Genomic DNA, 20,570 nt, shown 5'->3' with positions numbered 1-20,570 from the left:
TGGGTCAGATCGTTCTCTGGTGAGGGGGAGGGAGATGGGTCAGATCGCTCTCTGGTGAGGGGGAGGGAGATGGGTCAGATCGTTCTCTGGTGAGGGGGAGGGAGATGGGTCAGATCGCTCTCTGGTGAGGGGGAGGGAGATGGGTCAGATCGTTCTCTGGTGAGGGGGAGGGAGATGGGTCAGATCGTTCTCTGGTGAGGGGGAGGGAGATGGGTCAGATCGTTCTCTGGTGAGGGGGAGGGAGATGGGTCAGATCGTTCTCTGGTGAGGGGGAGGGAGATGGGTCAGATCGTTCTCTGGTGAGGGGGAGGGAGGCAGGTCAGGCTGCTCTCTGGTGGCGGGGGGGGAAGGAGGTGGGTCACATGGCTCTCTGGTGGCAAGGTGAATGAGTCAGGTCAGATGGCTGTCTGGTCAGATGGCTCTCGTATAGGGGAGGGGGGGAGGTGGGTTAGATGGCTCTCCGATGGGGGAAAGGAGAGAGGCAGGTCAGATGGCTCTCTGGTGGCAAGGTGAGGGAGACAGGTCAGGTGGCTCTTTGGTGGGAGAGGGGGTGGTGTGTCAGATCTCTCTCTGGTGATGGGGGAGAGGGAGGTGGGTCAGATCACTCTCTGGTGATGTGGGGAAGGGAGGTGGGTCAGATCACTCTCTGGTGATGTGGGGAAGGGAGGTGGGCCAGATCTCTCTCTGGTGATGTGGGTAGGGAGGTGGGTCAGATCACTCTCTGGTGATGGGGGGAGGGAGGTGGGTTAGATCACTCTCTGGTGATGGGGGAAGGGAGGTGTGTCAGATCACTCTCTGGTGATGGGGGGAGGGAGGTGGGTCAGGTCACTCTCTGGTGATGGGGGAAGGGAGGTGGGTCAGGTCACTCTCTGGTGATGGGGGAAGGGAGGTGGGTCAGGTCACTCTCTGGTGATGAGGGTAGGGAGGTGGGTCAGATCACTCTCTGGTGATGGGGGTAGGGAGGTGGGTCAGATCACTCTCTGGTGATGGGGGTAGGGAGGTGGGTCAGGTCACTCTCTGGTGATGGGGGAGAGGGAGGTGGGTCAGATCACTCTCTGGTGATGTGGGGAAGGGAGGTGGGTCAGATCACTCTCTGGTGATGTGGGGAAGGGAGGTGTGCCAGATCTCTCTCTGGTGATGTGGGTAGGGAGGTGGGTCAGATCACTCTCTGGTGATGGGGGGAGGGAGGTGGGTTAGATCACTCTCTGGTGATGGGGGAAGGGAGGTGTGTCAGATCACTCTCTGGTGATGGGGGGAGGGAGGTGGGTCAGGTCACTCTCTGGTGATGGGGGAAGGGAGGTGGGTCAGGTCACTCTCTGGTGATGGGGGAAGGGAGGTGGGTCAGGTCACTCTCTGGTGATGGGGGTAGGGAGGTGGGTCAGATCACTCTCTGGTGATGGGGGTAGGGAGGTGGGTCAGATCACTCTCTGGTGATGGGGGTAGGGAGGTGGGTCAGGTCACTCTCTGGTGATGGGGGAGAGGGAGGTGGGTCAGATCTCTCTCTGGTGATGGGGGAAGGGAGGTGGGTCAGATCACTCTCTGGTGATGGGGGTAGGGAGGTGGGTCAGATCTCTCTCTGGTGATGGGGGAAGGGAGGTGGGTCAGATCACTCTCTGGTGATGGGGGGAAGGGAGGTGGGTCAGATCTCTCTCTGGTGATGGGGGAAGGGAGGTGGGTCAGATCACTCTCTGGTGATGGGGGTAGGGAGGTGGGTCAGATCACTCTCTGGTGATGGGGGAAGGGAGGTGGGTCAGATCTCTCTCTGGTGATGGGGGAGAGGGAGGTGGGTCAGATCTCTCTCTGGTGATGGGTGAGAGGGAGGTGGGTCAGATCACTCTCTGGTGATGGGGGTAGGGAGGTGGGTCAGATCACTCTCTGGTGATGGGGGTAGGGAGGTGGGTCAGGTCACTCTCTGGTGATGGGGGAGAGGGAGGTGGGTCAGATCACTCTCTGGTGATGGGGGTAGGGAGGTGGGTTAGATCACTCTCTGGTGATGGGGGGTAGGGAGGTGGGTCAGATCACTCTCTGGTGATGGGGGTAGGGAGGTGGGTCAGATCACTCTCTGGTGATGGGGGTAGGGAGGTGGGTCAGGTCACTCTCTGGTGATGGGGGAGAGGGAGGTGGGTCAGATCACTCTCTGGTGATGGGGGTAGGGAGGTGGGTTAGATCACTCTCTGGTGATGGGGGTAGGGAGGTGGGTCAGATCACTCTCTGGTGATGGGGGGTAGGGAGGTGGGTCAGATCTCTCTCTGGTGATGGGGGTAGGGAGGTGGGTTAGATCACTCTCTGGTGATGGGGGAAGGGAGGTGGGTCAGATCATTCTCTGGTGATGGGGGGAGGGAGGTGGGTCAGATCACTCTCTGGTGATGGGGGAAGGGAGGTGGGTCAGATCACTCTCTGGTGATGGGGGTAGGGAGGTGTGCCAGATCACTCTCTGGTGATGTGGGGAAGGGAGGTGGGTCAGATCACTCTCTGGTGATGGGGGTGGTGTGGTGGGTCAGATCACTCTCTGGTGATGGGGGTAGGGAGGTGGGTCAGGTCACTCTCTGGTGATGGGGGAGAGGGAGGTGGGTCAGATCACTCTCTGGTGATGGGGGTAGGGAGGTGGGTCAGATCACTCTCTGGTGATGGGGGTAGGGAGGTGGGTCAGATCTCTCTCTGGTGATGGGGGAAGGGAGGTGGGTCAGATCTCTCTCTGGTGATGGGGGAGAGGGAGGTGGGTCAGATCACTCTCTGGTGATGGGGGAAGGGAGGTGGGTCAGATCACTCTCTGGTGATGGGGGGAGGGAGGTGGGTCAGATCACCTTCTGGTGATGGGGGAGAGGGAGATGGGTCAGATTACTCTCTGGTGATGGGGGTAGGGAGGTGGGTCAGATCACTCTCTGGTGATGTGGGGAAGGGAGGTGAGTCAGATCACTCTCTGGTGATGGGGGGAGGGAGGTGGGTCAGATCACCTTCTGGTGATGGGGGAGAGGGAGATGGGTCAGATCACTCTCTGGTGATGGGGGTAGGGAGGTGGGTCATATCTCTCTCTGGTGATGGGGGAGAGGGAGATGGGTCAGATCACTCTCTGGTGATGGGGGGAGGGAGGTGGGTCAGATCACCTTCTGGTGATGGGGGAGAGGGAGATGGGTCAGATTACTCTCTGGTGATGGGGGTAGGGAGGTGGGTCAGATCACTCTCTGGTGATGTGGGGAAGGGAGGTGAGTCAGATCACTCTCTGGTGATGGGGGGAGGGAGGTGGGTCAGATCACCTTCTGGTGATGGGGGAGAGGGAGATGGGTCAGATCACTCTCTGGTGATGGGGGTAGGGAGGTGGGTCATATCTCTCTCTGGTGATGGGGGAGAGGGAGATGGGTCAGATCACTCTGTGGTGGCGAGGTGAGGGAGGCGGGTTAGATCACTCTCTGGTGATGGGGGTAGGGAGGTGGGTCAGGTCACTCTCTGGTGATGGGGGAGAGGGAGGTGGGTCAGATCTCTCTCTGGTGATGGGGGAGAGGGAGGTGGGTCAGATCACTCTCTGGTGATGGGGGAAGGGAGGTGGGTCAGATCTCTCTCTGGTGATGGGGGAAGGGAGGTGGGTCAGATCTCTCTCTGGTGATGGGGGAGAGGGAGGTGGGTCAGATCACTCTCTGGTGATGGGGGAAGGGAGGTGGGTCAGATCACTCTCTGGTGATGGGGGGAGGGAGGTGGGTCAGATCACTCTCTGGTGATGGGGGTAGGGAGGTGGGTCAGATCACTCTCTGGTGATGGGGGGAGGGAGGTGGGTCAGATCACCTTCTGGTGATGGGGGAGAGGGAGATGGGTCAGATCACTCTCTGGTGATGGGGGTAGGGAGGTGGGTCAGATCACTCTCTGGTGATGTGGGGAAGGGAGGTGAGTCAGATCACTCTCTGGTGATGGGGGGAGGGAGGTGGGTCAGATCACCTTCTGGTGATGGGGGAGAGGGAGGTGGGTCAGATCACTCTCTGGTGATGGGGGTAGGGAGGTGGGTCAGATCTCTCTCTGGTGATGGGGGAGAGGGAGATGGGTCAGATCACTCTCTGGTGGCGAGGTGAGGGAGGCGGGTTAGATCACTCTCTGGTGATGGGGGAAGGGAGGTGGGTCAGATCACTCTCTGGTGATGGGGGTAGGGAGGTGGGTCAGATTTCTCTCTGGTGATGGGGGTAGGGAGGTGGGTCAGATCACTCTCTGGTGATGGGGGGAGGGAGGTGGGTCAGATCTCTCTCTGGTGATGGGGGGAGGGAGGTGGGTCAGATCTCTCTCTGGTGATGGGGGGAGGGAGGTGGGTCAGATCACTCTCTGGTGATGGGGGAAGGGAGGTGGGTCAGATCTCTCTCTGGTGATGCGGGGAAGGGAGGTGGGTCAGATCACTCTCTGGTGATGGGGGTAGGGAGGTGGGTCAGATCACTCTCTGGTGATGGGGGGAAGGGAGGTGGGTCAGATCACTCTCTGGTGATGGGGGGAGGGAGGTGGGTCAGGTCACTCTCTGGTGATGCGGGGAAGGGAGGTGGGTCAGATCACTCTCTGGTGATGGGGGGAGGGAGGTGTGTCAGATCACTCTCTGGTGATGCGGGGAAGGGAGGTGGGTCAGATCTCTCTCTGGTGATGCGGGGAAGGGAGATGGGTCAGATCTCTCTCTGGTGATGGGGGGAAGGGAGGTGGGTCAGATCACTCTCTGGTGATTGGGGGAAGGGAGGTGGGTCAGATCACTCTCTGGTGATGGGGAGAGGGAGATGGGTCAGATCACTCTCTGGTGATGGGGAGAGGGAGATGGGTCAGATCACTCTCTGGTGATGGGGGGAAGGGAGGTGGGTCAGATCTCTCTCTGGTGATGGGGGGAGGGAGGTGGGTCAGATCACTCTCTGGTGATGGGGGTAGGGAGGTGGGTCAGATCACTCTCTGGTGATGGGGGAGAGGGAGGTGGGTCAGATCACTCTCTGGTGATTGGGGGAAGGGAGGTGGGTCAGATCACTCTCTGGTGATGGGGGAGAGGGAGGTGGGTCAGATCACTCTCTGGTGATGGGGGGAGGGAGGTGGGTCAGATCACTCTCTGGTGATGGGGGGAGGGAGGTGGGTCAGATCACTCTCTGGTGATGGGGGGAAGGGAGGTGGGTCAGATCACTCTCTGGTGATGGGGGAGAGGGAGGTGGGTCAGATCACTCTCTGGTGATGGGGGAGAGGGAGATGGGTCAGATCTCTCTCTGGTGATGGGGGGAGGGAGGTGGGTCAGATCACTCTCTGGTGATGGGGGGAAGGGAGGTGGGTCAGATCACTCTCTGGTGATGGGGAGAGGGAGATGGGTCAGATGGCTCTCTGGTGGCGAGGTGAGGGAGGCGGGTTAGATAGGTCTCTTGTGTGGAGGGGGGGGAGTCCGCTGCCACTCTGTGTGTGATTGGTGGGGAGGGGGAGGGGGGTGACAGCTGCCATCCTTCGCGCGATTGATGGGGAGGGAAGGGGGCAGGGGGTCACGATTGGTCTAGGTAGTGGGGGATGGGGGGATAAGGCAGAGAGTTATGTTGTGGGAGTGGGGCAATGTCTGTGGGGGTCAGGGGCAAGCATTATCGGACACGGGTGGGATGTGGCAGGGGAGCATTTTTCTATTTTTTTTACTGCACATATGTAGCTGAAGGATCCGATGGGAGCAGCAGTGTTTCAGGTGCGATAAGCCCTGCCCATAGGCTTGTGCAGTGCGTTTCAGAATCGTTGCTTTTTTTTCAGGCAGAGTATGGGGGCACCTTAGAATGGGTCTAAAAGTCGTATGTGAAATACTCCCAGATTCAGCACTTCGAATCAAAATGATAAAATCGGGCCCACAGAGCCAAGGCAGAGAGGATCAGCTTTCTCAACATTTCTGATCTTCAGTGTCTCAGGAAGCTCAGACGATCATAACTGATCATTGCTGAATTGTGCAGCCTCTTAGCTAAACATAGTTAAGGCTGAGATTGGCTGACTTTTGGCTCTCAGGAAATTAAGGGATATAGGGAAATGGAGTTGAAGATCATCCACAGATGTATTGAACGGCACAGCAGGCACTGTTCCTATTTCTTATGTACTTAAGATCGCCTTTACTGTGGAGTTGGTGGGTATCCATTGTCATTGGCCATCAAAATGACTATCAATGGAGGGCAAATCCACCATATTGTGCCACCTCTTCTGCAAAGACAGAGAGCAGAGAGTTATGAGTGTGAGAAATAGATTGTATGGAAAGGAGGGAATTGCACCAATTGTGGAGGGTGAATGTGAGTCATCAGTGTGAAAAATCAATAAAATGAGGTTGATATTAACATTATCTGTTGAGGTACAAGGAGATGCCTTGAAAGAGAGGGATGAATGGTGATACAAGGTGTCTTGATCTGAGGAATACTGTGCAGGAGAATGCAGGCAAGTCAGATTGTGGGACTTGGCATCTGAAAGTCAGGCATACTTCACCGTTCTTGTCCTCATGAAGAAATTGTACTTTCCAGCAACTAATTTCCATTCATGTGCATTGTAAGCAGTGCAAGGTCGATCATGCTGACCCCAACTGGCTTCCTTTTAGCTAAAGATGGTTCCTTTGCCAGAGGACAGATTGCCATTATATCTGTACTCTTCAATTGGTCAGGAACCTGGAAATGGTATGTTAATACCATAACTGAGTTAAAAAGCCACAGCAAATCTCGCAATACAAAAAAATGCCCGATTCATTGCTGGCTCCCCCATTCCCCCTTCCCAATTCCGAGGTTCCCAGTCAGTTTGACTAAGCCGAGGCACAATAGCCTGACACACTACCTCATTCAGCACATAGAGGATGCTTCACCACCTTCCCATTTTCTTCACTGATATTTGGAAAAACAGGATTGGGATTGCTCAAAATTATTTCACATCTTCATTCCAAAATCTGAGTTGTATTCCAGCCCAGATCCTAAGGATGAGAGGAAAGTATTGCAACAAACTACACCACCCAGTTACCTTGGTATTAAAGCTGAATTTTAAAAGGTAAGACATTCAGATTCAGTGCAATTCACCATCCAGTTTGACAGAAGTATGATTCTTGAGTGGGCAAGGGGTTCATTTTCTCATGCTAGACATTATGTTGGAGGCCAACAGACTTCAGTTGACATATCACTTACATCGCTACATTATCTATTTAAATAATGGAGAGTAAAAGATGTAAAGTTAGCTTTCACTTACCCAGAACACCTACACGGTAGTTGAGTGTGATAACAATAACATTGCCATAGCTTGCCAATACGCTGCCATCAATCATATTTCCAGTCCCTTCCATGTATGACCCTCCATGAATGTATACCATGACTGGCTTAGGCCCACTATCACGAATATCTGTAACAGAAGAAATAGGAGGGAAGCCAAATGACACTTTGCTCAGACAGCAGTCACAGTGAAGGGCAGCGCTGATCAAATAACAGGCATAAACACATTTCATTCATCTGTCATGTACACACTTCAAATAGTAGGCATCAATTACCAGGCACACACTCCAATCATCATATCAATTAAAATTCTGCAACTACCAGGCATCAGCATACCACAGTCAGTGGGCACAAATGTTAGGGCATCAACATATGACAAACACCTGGGCACGCACATACTGTAAACACCAAACATAAAAACACCACGGTGAACATCAACACAACATAAATACCGGGCAACAACACAGACAATCGCAAGGCACAAGAAAATCTGCCAACAGACGCACTGCAGATACCAGGAATTAAGTGCAGATGGAAAAATCAAAGATGGTGCCGTGAACTCTTTATGCTTCAAACATTTAAAAAGCATTAAAAAAAGTCAAACAGCATAAAGTCATAGTCTGGAAAGAGATGAAATGTTGACAGTAGATCATTCTCACCAACAGTTCCCTAATTCATTTAATAATTTAGCACCAGATGAAGACAATGATGCAACATGTCTGTTAGTCATGTTTCTAAGTTCATGAATTTCATAAGGCATAGCATGACCACTCCACCCCCAAACATTGATCTAAAAGTTTAAAATACCTTGGTTTCAGTTGCAAGGGGTTTGCTCCATAGCTTGCAACCCACAACCCATTTTGAAAATGATGACACAGGCAATATCTATTATTTCAAGCTTCAATAAGGAATACAGTCACCACTTTCTTTATCAACTACCTGCCTAAGCTGTGCTACAGTAACTTGCTGAATGTCAATTATAATCAGAATTGGTTCTGTTTTGCAGCTCAGGGAATAAGTACCAAAATTCATCAACAACTCACTTACAATTCCAGCATAGAGAACAAACAAAGGTCAAGATCCTGTGGAATGTGTTAGACAGGAATTAACTGAGGAGTTTGAAGGCATTATAAACAGAATAATTGATCCCCAGGAATTAACTACAGGCTAGGATCTAGTTATCAGTTTTATAAAATGTTATTCTCGATATGTGTTGATCATTGTCCACTAGTGAGTTGCTAGGATTTAATACACTTAATGTTTTTCTGGTTGAAAATCAATAATCTTCTGTGACAAGAAATTAGAATTTTTTGATTCCATATGATTTTTCGAGCAGGGACACCTCAACTAGCCAAAATCCCTGATCCCGAACAGCACCCAAAGCTCAAAATGCATTTATACTCCCATGGTGAATTGTTTTCCAATGACTTAGCTAAGCATGAAGAAGCATCATTTGGACAAGGTGCCAAAGGTTTATTGGGGTAATGGAAGTGTATCCAGCAAGAATTAAATGGGGGAAAAAGAAAAAATATTTCCTGTGACACAAATAATGATCTATTTGTTGACATGTTTAACAGTGGAGCAAGGGAATAGGGGAGAGGCAAAGAGTAAAAAAAACTTCCTGTTAGAACAGAAAATTGATACAATCATGCATTTTCAACTCTTGTGGATGACAATATGGATGTGCTTTAGTTTTAGCAGGGAAGAAATTTCCCTTTTATTATATCTCTGAAATGATGCATATATTCTCAACAGTATGCATTTTCAGCATTACTCTTCAGGTTACAGCTCCCTACTTTGGGAGCTGGTACCAGCATATGTCTGCGGCACGCTTTCGCGGTTGTTACACATACGTAACAGACATTTAACACCATGGTGCGAATACACAAAACATAGGCAAGGGAAATAAAGGGTGAGTACAAAGAGGAGATGAGGTTTCAGTAACTGTCACAGATAAGTAACATATAGCAGCCACTGTTAAACAGAATGAATGGAGGAAGAGGGAAGGGGATTCCATTGCTGGCTGCCTCTTTTGTCATTCAGAGATTTTGGCTGTTACCTACCTGGGAGACATGCTGTTTCACATACTGTTCCTTCACAACCCACCTCTCCTTGCATTTCTGACAACGAGAAGAGCTGGGCTCTTCGAATTATAAGCTGAAGTTTAACAAACCCCAAATTCCTCCCCCCACCCCACACCTTCTCCCCCTTTGCCGCAGTGGACTCTATAATCACCAATGATGGCACAGTTTCTTTGAAAAATGAATTCCCTTCACCTTCCCAATGACAATGAAGGACATGTTTAATATCTGTGGCACCCAGGATCTATATTCTGACTTGTATTTTGCTGCAGTATTTCACACAGGGAAAAATGTGACCAGAATTTTAAATATTTTTCAAATGGAACATTATACGTAATTTGAGTGAAACAATATAAAATTGATGAAAAAACTAGCTCTTCTATCTGATTCATTCCATCATGAGTGACCATTCAAGCTGGCAGCCAATGATCTGTGCAGATAAATTACAATTAAAATAGCGTAAAGTCAAATAGAAATCTCAGTGGCCTTCCGCCAAAAATTAGGTAATTGCTTCATTTTGGAATCAACATTTTATGACTCTATAATAAACCAATTTTCTGTACTTGGCCAATAACTGCTGAGATTTCCACTTAGCTGGCCACAGTCTATGTCTATTGCACACACACTCCCATAATTTGTGTGCCATGTCTGTGAAACTTAAAGCAAGGTCACGTGCCAACCAGGAGCTAAAATTCTAACAGTTGTGAAGATTCCAGTCAGTACAATGCTTTTTATAATCCCATTGCAAAAATATACTGTGTTTTTCCTAACAGACACTTAACCAACTTTAAGGATCAGACACAAGGGGGTAATTTTCACTTTCAATGCTTGGTAGTAAATAGAATTGATGATCCGCTCTCCCAGTTTACCATCAAAACAGTAAAGGTGAAAATTACTGCCAGGGTCATGATTAGCACTGCGCCTTAACATTCCCACTCCACCAATTAAATACTAAGGAAGGCTGATACCACATCATCATGGGTGTTAAGTACATCTGGAATGCACTCTGACCAATGAGACATGGTTTATCATTGTTATTTATACATGGATTACCAGTGAGATATATTTTAAAGATTTACATTTCTACATGAAGTCTCCTTGGATGCCTTCATATTCCTTCCATAGTCAATATGGAATGATCACCATCTCTTTCTGTTTTCCACTCTATTTTCTTTGGTCTGACTGTATATTGAAACTTACCGCCCGCCACAACTAACTTTTTCTCTGACATAACTGATTATTCTTGACAGCCAGTAGAGCCTGCTCAAGGGGTTTTCACTCAACCAGAATATGAAATCTTTAAAGCATACTTAAGAAAGATTGCTCTGTACCTGCATTTCATTTCTAATCTCATTTCTAAATGGGTAGGTGATGCTGAAACCCACAGAATGCTCACCACATTCCTAAAGCTCAATGCAAGGAGCCATCGGTTTCTGTCTCATTGATGCACTCAAAATAAAGTGCAGTATGTGGGGTTGAGCACCATGCACTATTAATCCCAATAAACAAATTTGGTGGGGGGGGGGGGGGGGGGAGGGGGAGGGGGGGGGGGGGTGGGCAGCACGACATACTTAATTATGCAGCTCATGTCTGCTGATTTGAGATGGGGGGGTGTATTGGTTTGGAACCATATCATCAGCATCCTCGGTAATGGACAGTTGTTTATTGCGTTATACCACACATACAGACTCGGACACTGATACATACAAGGTGAGCACAAATCTCAACTGACACTTAAATGTGCAAAGTCAACTAAACAATTAGCCAGAACTTTGAGGTCACAGAAAAGATCTTCTGATGCCCTTGTATTTATTATGAGAAAATCTCCTCTGTCCATGCACGTAAGTGGCATACTAATTATGTTAACACACTTAGAATTTCACTATGTTTCAAAGTTATTTTTGCAGAAGCATCAAGAACACGAGCTGGAAAAAGATTCTGACGTTCGGAGACAAGATATGTTCATATCACAACAGGTCATTTTCTGGGTTTGACTAGATTATTGAAAGAAACTAAAAAACACATAAAATCAGAGCAAGACTTGCTTGTATCAGAACATGAGCTTATGGACAATCAGCCTCCAGTTTCAGTTATGCAGCAATGTAGGGAGAACCGACTGTTCAGGATTAAAGTGCTCCTGCACCCTTCCCAGTACTCCACAGAGTGACAAAGGCTATTTCCCTACCCAATCTCAGGCAGGCAACAATCTGGAGATTAGACAGGCCTATAAAAGCAGGAGGAAGGTGTTCCTAGTAAAAATTATGAGGATCAAAATTTGTGCAAAATCATGTTGTAAATATCTTCACAGATTAAAGCAAAACTGGTGCAGAGCTAGAAATCTAGAGGGGTGAAGATGGGTGGAATGTTTCTCCAGCTCCCCAGACAGTGAAACTATGGGGCAATGAAGAGATTGAATCTTACTAAATGCTATTATTTTATTTCCCTGTGATGCAGTTTTTGTTCCAGTCACACAAACATAAGCTGAAATCACCACTGAAATTACCAAATCTTTGTTTTGTAAAGGGACGTACTGAGTAAAAAAACATACTGAAGAAGTAAGAAAAAAAGTGCAAGAAAACGTACACACTGTCCTCTCAATAACGTCCCCCAAAAAGGAAACTTAAAAATCAATAAGTATAAGAAGGACTTGGTTCTGCATTCATGCACCAGTTTCGAGCACCGCAAAATACCTTCATCTTCATCGCCATCATTATCAGCTAGATCATCGCCCTGTTTCTTTGCATTGGCCCCTAGAATCGAAATGAGGAAAGACAAGGTGAAAGGAAACAAGAGAATTCAAAAATATCATGACTATGAATAGCATCCCCTAAAAGATAATTCTAGAAATACTGAATCTGAAATATTTATTTAATCAACCAAAAAATGTCAAGCTCTACGACAACATAGTCTGACACAATTCATTGGTTAATGGAATATTTTATTGTGAAACAAATCCGACCATTGACCAGAGAGAATGAAGGGCCAGTTCTTGACTGTTAAATATCTGTACACAGAAAACTCTTAACAGACTTTTACACAACTGTCTTTCTGCTGACGTCTGCTTGCTCAGCCCCAAGCACAAAGGCGACTTTATTTTCCGGCCAAATCATGAAATCTCATCAAGTTGAACACAGGTCCCAGCACTGATAAAACCAGATTATACTATCAAGATCTCTTGGCTCACATCAGGTGAAACTTCCATCATCTTCCATGCCACACATTGGGAGTGATTCTCCCAAAAAAGCTCTTGAGCGTCAAATTTGCAGAAAAACTCCAGTAATTCACATTGCTTTTTTGTCAGTAGGAGTTCTCACTGGAATCTCTCATACTCTATGCAATGCAAAAGCCACCAGTGTGAATATCATTAGATTTCAAGTGACAAGGCCAATTCCTGCTGGAAAGGTTGAAATCAGTCACCCTCTGCACTTATGCAGTGGCCCAGAACTGTCAGCCCCCCCATTTGCTGGCCAGCTCAATCGCTGGGCCCCCAGGACCCCCACACTGCTACACCCTAACCCCCCACGGCCTGGTCACAGGTACCCTGACCATTCCTGGGCCCAGCCCCGACACCCCCCCCCACCCCCCCCCCCCCACCCCCCCCCCCGACTTCCCCACCCCCTACCCCCATTCCCAGTCCACTCTGATTTCCAACCCATTCCCCCACAGGCTGACACCCCTCGAACCAGCTGACCACCCACATTCCGGCTGGACCACCCCCCCCCCACCCCACCCATTCACCCCCTCCCCACCAATCACTAGCTTGTTTCCTGCCCCCATCAGTCCCTACGCAGAGTGGCAGCAGGGTCCCCCATCCCCACTAATTGTCCCTTAAACCCCACCCCCACCAGGCCCTGCCCCTCCTAGTTCCCCCCTTGGCATTGCCCAATGCCCTATGGGCAGTGCCAAGGTGCCCTGGGCATTGTCACTTTGCTCCTTGAGCAGTGCTGGGGGCCCAGAGTGGCACTGCCAGGGTGCCTATGCCTAGGGGACACCACCCCACCCACTGCCCCACTCCCAGGGAGTCCACGATTGTCCCCCCTTCCCTTTACTCCAGTGGGGTCAGGCCACTGGTTCCCTGAAGGTGAGGAGCTAGTGTAATCCCTGCTGGAGTGAAGCACTCTGGTGGGGTGGGAGAGGCAAGTGGGCCCGGATAAATTCAGTCCCAGGCCTGATATTAGCACTTAAATGATATTTAAAACATGATTAAATGTTAACCTCCACGCTGAGTTCTGGCACAGGGCAGACTGGAAATCTGGTGCTGGGAGACGCTAGCAGGATGCGAATGCTCTCGGGAACCTCGCGAATCATCCCAGCGTAATTCTCCCAGTCTGCTGTGCTAAAATAATAGTGCAGCGGGATGGGGAATCGTGGCACATTTAGTCAATAATAACAGATATCGGTAACACAGAGTCATGCAGTACTTCAGTAAAGTAAGGCACTTGCCCCAACCTGTCTTCCCTTTTATCTTATCTCATGGTTCTTCAAGACAGAATTATTGATTTCCATTTAGTAAAGGACACATTGGGTGGAATTTTTCCTTTTTTGCATAGAGTGCTGGCTGAGGGAGAAAACTGGAGTGCAGCTTGCTGGCGGAGCGTGGCTGGATAAAGCCGGCAAAACAGGGAATCCCGAGGTCAGGACAACCTTTGTTAAAATCAAGGAACCTCTTCCCTCCCCACCATATCCCTCTATGTACATAGAGACAACCCCCATATGCACAAGGGGAATCTCCCCCATGGACATGGGGAGCCCCCACTCCCCCGCAGCCTCTCCCCAGATAAAGGGAACACACACCTTCCCCAGTGGAACTCCCCAGAAAGGCTCCCCCCAATTGGCACTGCCCCCAGCATTACTTGGAGGAATGACACAGCGTGGAAGCCCACTAGTTTAATTGTATGGAAATGAGGTCCCGACCTTCTTGGGTTTCGCCATCAATGGCGAAAGGTGGGGAGAATCAGAAAATGCATTCTTGCTGGTGAAATTTTTGATTTTTGACTCTCACAGAATTTTGTGCCCACATCAGTATTTGCATTCATGGTGGATCACTAAATCACAGCCTTTGTTTTCAGTAATGACACAAGAAAACTGGAAAATCAAAATGATTTCCTGTTTTGTGTTGGGATATTGCTGTTGGGGGACAGATAGCAACACATGTTCCACTTTCTCAATCACTGCTGAAACTGCCCTGAAAGGAACTGGTATTGGATGGGATCTGCAGTACAATGGAGGCTACAAATGCTTTGCACACTCTCCACTGTAACTGAATTAAATGTGAGCATCTGGCTGCATCTCTCAACTGACCATTTCCACTAGCTAAACTACACTTCCTGAGACAGTGCCCACAGCTGAGTGTAGACAGTACTTATTCTGTTTTAATTCTCATAACATAATCCTTTGCCAAGAGCTTGGAAACATGTTCTGATTGTTGTGCAACATCTAGCTTGGAATTCTGCATTCCACAGAATGATATCACTGTGCCAGCCTTGTGCTTGTTGGCTATCCCAGTGCATGTTGAACAATACTGCAATGCTTGGCTCATGCTTCTGTATATGCATCATTTCCTTCAGTGCCACATTTAATGAAAGGTCTAACAGTGGTGGCATGGACTGAGCTAATCCAAGCAAAAGAATCTGCAAGATGGAGAAGTTATGGCAACATCACTCTCCTGACTCTCCTCCCCCATCCACTGCAGTGAAAATGTAATGTTACATATATTTATTTCTATAATATGGCATTTCAGACACGGGGCAGGGAATATAGGGGTAGAAATTTCCTTGTGCATCATTGCTTTTAGCAGTGTTACATGGACTTAGAGTGTTTGTTACTGATATAATGAAGAACACTGAGTGGGCCATGCTGTAACAGCCCACAGCATTGCTTGACCTGATGAGTTGATATAAGTTTGCTGGATGCAGCATAATTCTTCCCCTGTTCTTTTTGAACTAAATGCTAAAAATCAACACTAATGTTAATGCTGAACAAATCATGGGAAATATTGATACACTTTGTTGAAAAAAGGTTTGGAATACAAAATGCAATGCTGTTACTATGACAACTGCTGCCCTGAGGTAATTATATAATGACATTACAAAAGTACAAATCTAATGTCAGTTTACACATTTATAATCCAAAATATATTAAAAATGTGAATGGCTTCAAACTTCTAAATGTACTGCTGTTATGAGTGATAACGCAAATACAATATTGCATAAAAATTCAAAGCAATGGCATCAGAAATTGAAGATTGACAATATATGATGGCTTTCCTTGGCTGCACTGTGGCAGGGATGCACAAAGAGCAAATGTCTTGAAGCCACAACACTCCAGTAAGCTGCACTTTTAGAAAAGTTGAATTGCTCTCCCTAATCCTCAAATAATGACCAAACTTTCACCTTAAAACAGCCTAATTAGTGGCCCAATGGCACACTCACTGTATAATTGAGGGCAATGGGGTACAGTGAAGAGACAGGAGTTGCCACCACAATTTAAAAGGCAAATGGCAGCCATTATTGTGGTCACCAATTTATTTTGGAATGGAATTGAGAGGAGAGCAGAAGATGAGGCTCCTGTGTATGAGCAGCCCACAACTCACAGATGCAACTCTTGAAATACTTTTAGAGGCAGAGGCTGCATGGTGGGATGTTCTCTGTATCCAGGGGAAGGCCAGCCAGCCAGATGAAACAAGCATGGTTGGAGGTGTTCCATGAAGTAAGCAGCTGCAGTGCTGTCAGAGGGGCTTGATACAGGACAGGGATCTTCTGAGGGCTGGCAGGTTGAGTGCAATGCAATACGTGGCTGAGAGACCTCCAGTTCTGAGGTGACCAGCACAGTCACAATTGAGCAGCATGAGGACACATAATGCCCTGGATCATGGAAAATGTGAGTTTGGGAATACCAATTAGCCATTGGCAAAGCTCATACCAAAAGCTGGAGGAGGCAACACTGTAGAAAGTGAAATCATATGCGCTTGACCCTCTGGAAGTGGCAGAGGAGGACACTAATGGTGTGAACTCTCTTGCTCTTGTTCGTGCAGGAGAAAAAAGCATACAACACCAGAGAAAGGACTTGTTTAGGGGGTGAAGGTTCCAATTGGTTATTCAAATGTTCACAAAGAAGGAAACCCTGGATATTACCAAAGTGGCAGCCCATCAAGAAGTCAGTAAATGGCAAAGTGGGAGTCCTTCAAAGACAGGGTGAAATGATCTTAATATCTCCAGGCAACTGAGGTGAAGTTTCTACCTCTTTGACTGGAATTTTCCAGCCTCTGCTGCTGGAATGATCTTCTGGTCCTGCTGAAGTCCATGGACACTTGAATGGCTCACTGCATCCACCATAGGGGAAGTCCCCGGAAAATCCAAACCATTTGTTGCAATGACCTGCTGTAAGTCTGCAGAAGCAGTTGCAGATAGGGATAAGTCTGCAGTTCCTCATGTCTACCACAGGGTTGGTTATGAATGGGGAGCCAAGGCATTGCAGCATGAAGTCAAAGTCTTCTCCAAAGGAGGGAGAGACAACTAAGTGAGCAGGAGGGGGAAAGGGGAAAGGCAGTTAGAGCTGGGCCTCCTTGGAGAATGAAGGAAAGATACAGTCATGCTCTGCTCATTGGAGATGTTGAGCCTCAGGAGTCACGCATAAGACAGTGGTGGGAGAAGCCAGTGAGGAGTCATGGGCAGAAAATGTAATAGTCCATCATTGACATGTTCTCTACCATGTCTCAGGCATGCACTTATCCACTGCAAGAGTGTGTGTGGTTGCAGGAACAGCTCATTAACATGCACAGAACATATGCCACATTCTGTAACATTGACTGGTTAATGGCACAGATGGTACAAAACGTAGAGAATGAATGCCAGCTGCACACCAGTTTGAGAGCCTCACTGTTGTTCCAGTGCACCATGAAAGGACTGAGGCAGTCTGCAAAGACATTGGGGCAGAACATCTCAAAAAGGACATCATTATCATCAAGCACCCCCAACGTCCTTCTGACTGAGCGCACCATCTATATGGGAAAGCTTGTCAATACCGCTGCCACTGAAGGGGAAATAGAGGCCACAAAAGAATGAATGAGGATTTCAGCAGCAAATGAGCTGAGGTAGATATGCAGGTGGGCGACCTTACCGATGGAATGGGAATGGTTATGAGATAATCTTAGAGAAAAATGGGATGTCATGTTTATAAAGGGTCTAGTTGAGCGCCAGATAATGATCATGGAGGCATAGAATTGGTGGTTAGGGAACAGATACTGGCGAAAGAAAGGAAGTGGCTTTAATGTTCCCAATATTTAGTTGGACCAGGGCTCCATGCTGGATAAATAGCATTTCAGGAAGGTGGAGCTGGTGGTGAGGATGAGCTGGGTGTCATCAGCAATACATGTGAAACTTGAAATTTTAATTTAGAAGACAGCATGCAGATGAGGAATAAGCAGGTATGAGGATAGGTCCTTGGAAGTTGACAGAAATAACGATGCAGGAGCAGGACCAGAAGCCACTGCAGAATATCCTCTGGTTAGAACTGGACAAATAAAAGTGAAACCAGGAAGATTCATCTGGATGACAGTTGGAGAGTGGGAGAGATAGTGTGCTCAACCATGTTGAAGGCTGCAGCTTGCAAAGAATGAATAGGGTTGGCACAGTGGCACTTGGGTGGCATGGTGGCACAAGTGGTTATCACTACTTCCTCACAGCACCAGGACCAGGGTTCGATTCCTGACTTGAGTTACTGTCTGTGTGGAGTTTGCACATTCTTCCTGTGTCTGCGTGGGTTTCCTCTGGGTGCTCCAGTTTCCTCCCACCGTCCAAAGATGTGCTAGTTAGGTGGATTGACCATGCTAAATTGCCTCTTAGAGTCATATGGGGTTATGGGGATAGGGCCTGGGTGGGATTGTAGTCAGTGCAGATTTGATGGGCCGAATGGCATCCTTCTGCACTGCAGGGATTTTATGGGGATAGTTAGCAATATCAGCTAACATAGGGCCAGGAAGGGAAGTTGGCTGGTTAGCAATTTGGTGGGAATGAGGCTGAAGAGCAAGATGTGAGTCTTAAGGACAAGGTGAGCCTGGGGAGTGAATGATAGACGATTGGGAAGAAACCAGAGCAAAATGCGAGATTGGGGTTAGGGCAGGGGGAAACTCAGACAAAGTTTATCTTAATGGACTAGAGGAGAGTGGAAAGCAGCAAAGGAAGTTGAATGGATGTTTTCAATCTTAATGTCAAAGATGAAGGTTAACAGTGAAGAAAATCTGGGGTTATCTTTGCATTCCAGGGTGATCCTGGAATAGTGAACAGTTTTGGCAGATGACAACAAGACCCTTTAGGGCTTTACCAGACAAATTTGGTGACGGATGGCTAAACCAGCTATTCACATTAAAAGTTAAAGCCTGTATCCCTTAGCCTGTAGGAACCAAAGATATAGCCCATACTGGAAAATGATCAGGTTGCAAGTAATGATTTTACAGGTGACAAAGATGAAGGGAAGGATGGGATTGAAGAGATCAGTAACTACAGAAATGTTATGGATAATAGAAAGACAAAGGCTAGACAGTTGGAATTTTAGAAGTATCATTGCATCAGAAGTATCATTGTATCAGGGCATTCCAGTCCCTCACCTACCCAGAGGGTGGTGAGGGACTGGAATGCCCTGCCTGCTGCAGTTGTAAATGCGCCTAGTTTGGGGGCGTTTAAGAGATTGGTGGATAGGTTTATGGACGAAAAGGGATTGGTTTAGATTAGTGGGTCAATGTTTTTTTTTAAAAAATAAGACTGGTCGGTGCAACATTGTGGGCCGAAGGGCCTGTTCCGCGCTGTAATGTTCTATGTTCTATGTTCTATTGTAAGGAACTCAGGGGTGAGATTTTTCCAGGGGAGACACAAAAGGAAACAGGGTGGGGAAGAGGGGATGGTGTGAGTTGAAACCAACACATGCAAGCAATCAGAGATTGGTCTATCTATGTTTTCACAATGGCAATAGAAAGGCCACATCTGCTAGTTAGGATAAAGGGTAGTCACAAATTTGGAAGATTTTAATAAAAGGGAAGATAGGAGGACAGAAAACTCAGATGAGATTGAGCAAGATGAGGTGGAAGATAAAATCAATGAGGATGAGAAGTCGCTCACTTCAGAGATTGAGAACATGTGGAAGAGAACATGTATTTTAAAGGAGAAGTGAAACAAGGTTAGATACTCAAAGTGGGGAAGGTGATAAATAGGGAGATTTGGTGATAAGGACCATGCGCCACCAAGGCGGTGGATGGCATAGTGGTGGAAGGTATAGTCAGGTGGAGGGTCTTCATTTAGGGAAATGGTGTTAACATCCATCAGGTAGGCTTCAATCAAGGCCAAGATGTCAATGCCATCGTTCATAATAAGCTCATGATGGCAACAACATAGCCAGTCCAACGCCAGCATACCCACATCATAACAACATTGTTCACAGTGACTAGATATTCTGAAAGGATATGCATGAAAATTATCTGTCTCTGTTTGCATGTTGTGTGTTCAAATCCCTCAGTCATAGAATAGTGAGAAATGAGAGTTTTTTTTATCCATTAGTGGGACGTGGGTGTCACTGGCAAGCTAGCATTTATTGTCCATCCCTAGTTGAGAATCAATTATATTGCTGTGGCTCTGGGGTCACATGTAGGCCAGACCAGGTAAGGGGGCCAGATTTCCTTCCCTAACAGACATCAGCGAACCAGATGGGTTTTTCTGGCCATTAACAATGGTTTCATGGTCATCAGTAGATTCTTAATTCCAGATATTTTTTGTGGAATTCAAATTCCACTATTTGCCGCAGTGGGATTTGAATCTGCGTCCCAGAACATTAGTTGAGTTTTTGGATGAATAATCTAGCTATAATACCACCAGGCCATTGTCTCCCCTTTCATAAAGGGTGAGCAAGATCTATTATTGAAATTGCTGGAATTAAACCAAAATTAATTTTTCTTGATTACTTTAAGGCATAACAAATCAGAACTTGGTAATTATAAGGTAGTGAAAAATTTGTTAATAAACAATCCAGAAGTGGAATCAATCAAATCACTAAAAATAAATGAAAAACAGTCATCAGCCATCTATCTATCTCTCAAAAATATTTTTAGTTTGTGTGTTTTGAATGTTAAAGGCTTTTAATGTCTGATCACTTTACTGCTGTCATTCACAGAAATATACCCCAGTCAATGTAAACCTTTCACTCAATTCCACTTATTCTCTTCAAGGTGTTGCTGTAGGCCCATCAAGATTGACCACACTGTCTGAATTCCCAACCTTCAAACAGTTGGTTATAATGAGTGCAATTACTG

General features: G+C 47.5%; 1 protein-coding gene across 2 annotated transcripts in view; it reads right to left on the bottom strand.

Annotated features, from left to right (window-relative positions):
• The window catches only part of nlgn3a (neuroligin 3a), a 274,546-nt gene that overhangs the window by 109,719 nt on the left and 144,257 nt on the right, over positions 1–20,570 (bottom strand). The window contains exons 4-5 of one of the 2 annotated variants that reach the window (XM_080187521.1): positions 11,965–12,024; positions 7,174–7,323 (exon numbers count right to left, since the gene is read on the bottom strand). In XM_080187521.1, coding sequence (XP_080043647.1) covers positions 7,174–7,323; positions 11,965–12,024 — 210 coding nt within the window. The remainder of the gene's footprint in view (positions 1–7,173; positions 7,324–11,964; positions 12,025–20,570) is intronic. The other variant, XM_080187522.1, reaches the window with a different exon arrangement.

Source organism: Carcharhinus amblyrhynchos, chromosome 4 (assembly GCF_965287045.1).
Source record: "Carcharhinus amblyrhynchos chromosome 4, sCarAmb.v2.hapA, whole genome shotgun sequence".
Lineage (NCBI taxonomy): Eukaryota > Metazoa > Chordata > Chondrichthyes > Carcharhiniformes > Carcharhinidae > Carcharhinus > Carcharhinus amblyrhynchos.
Note: the sequence above shows the minus strand (reverse complement) of the source record. Positions and strands in the feature narration are given on the sequence as shown.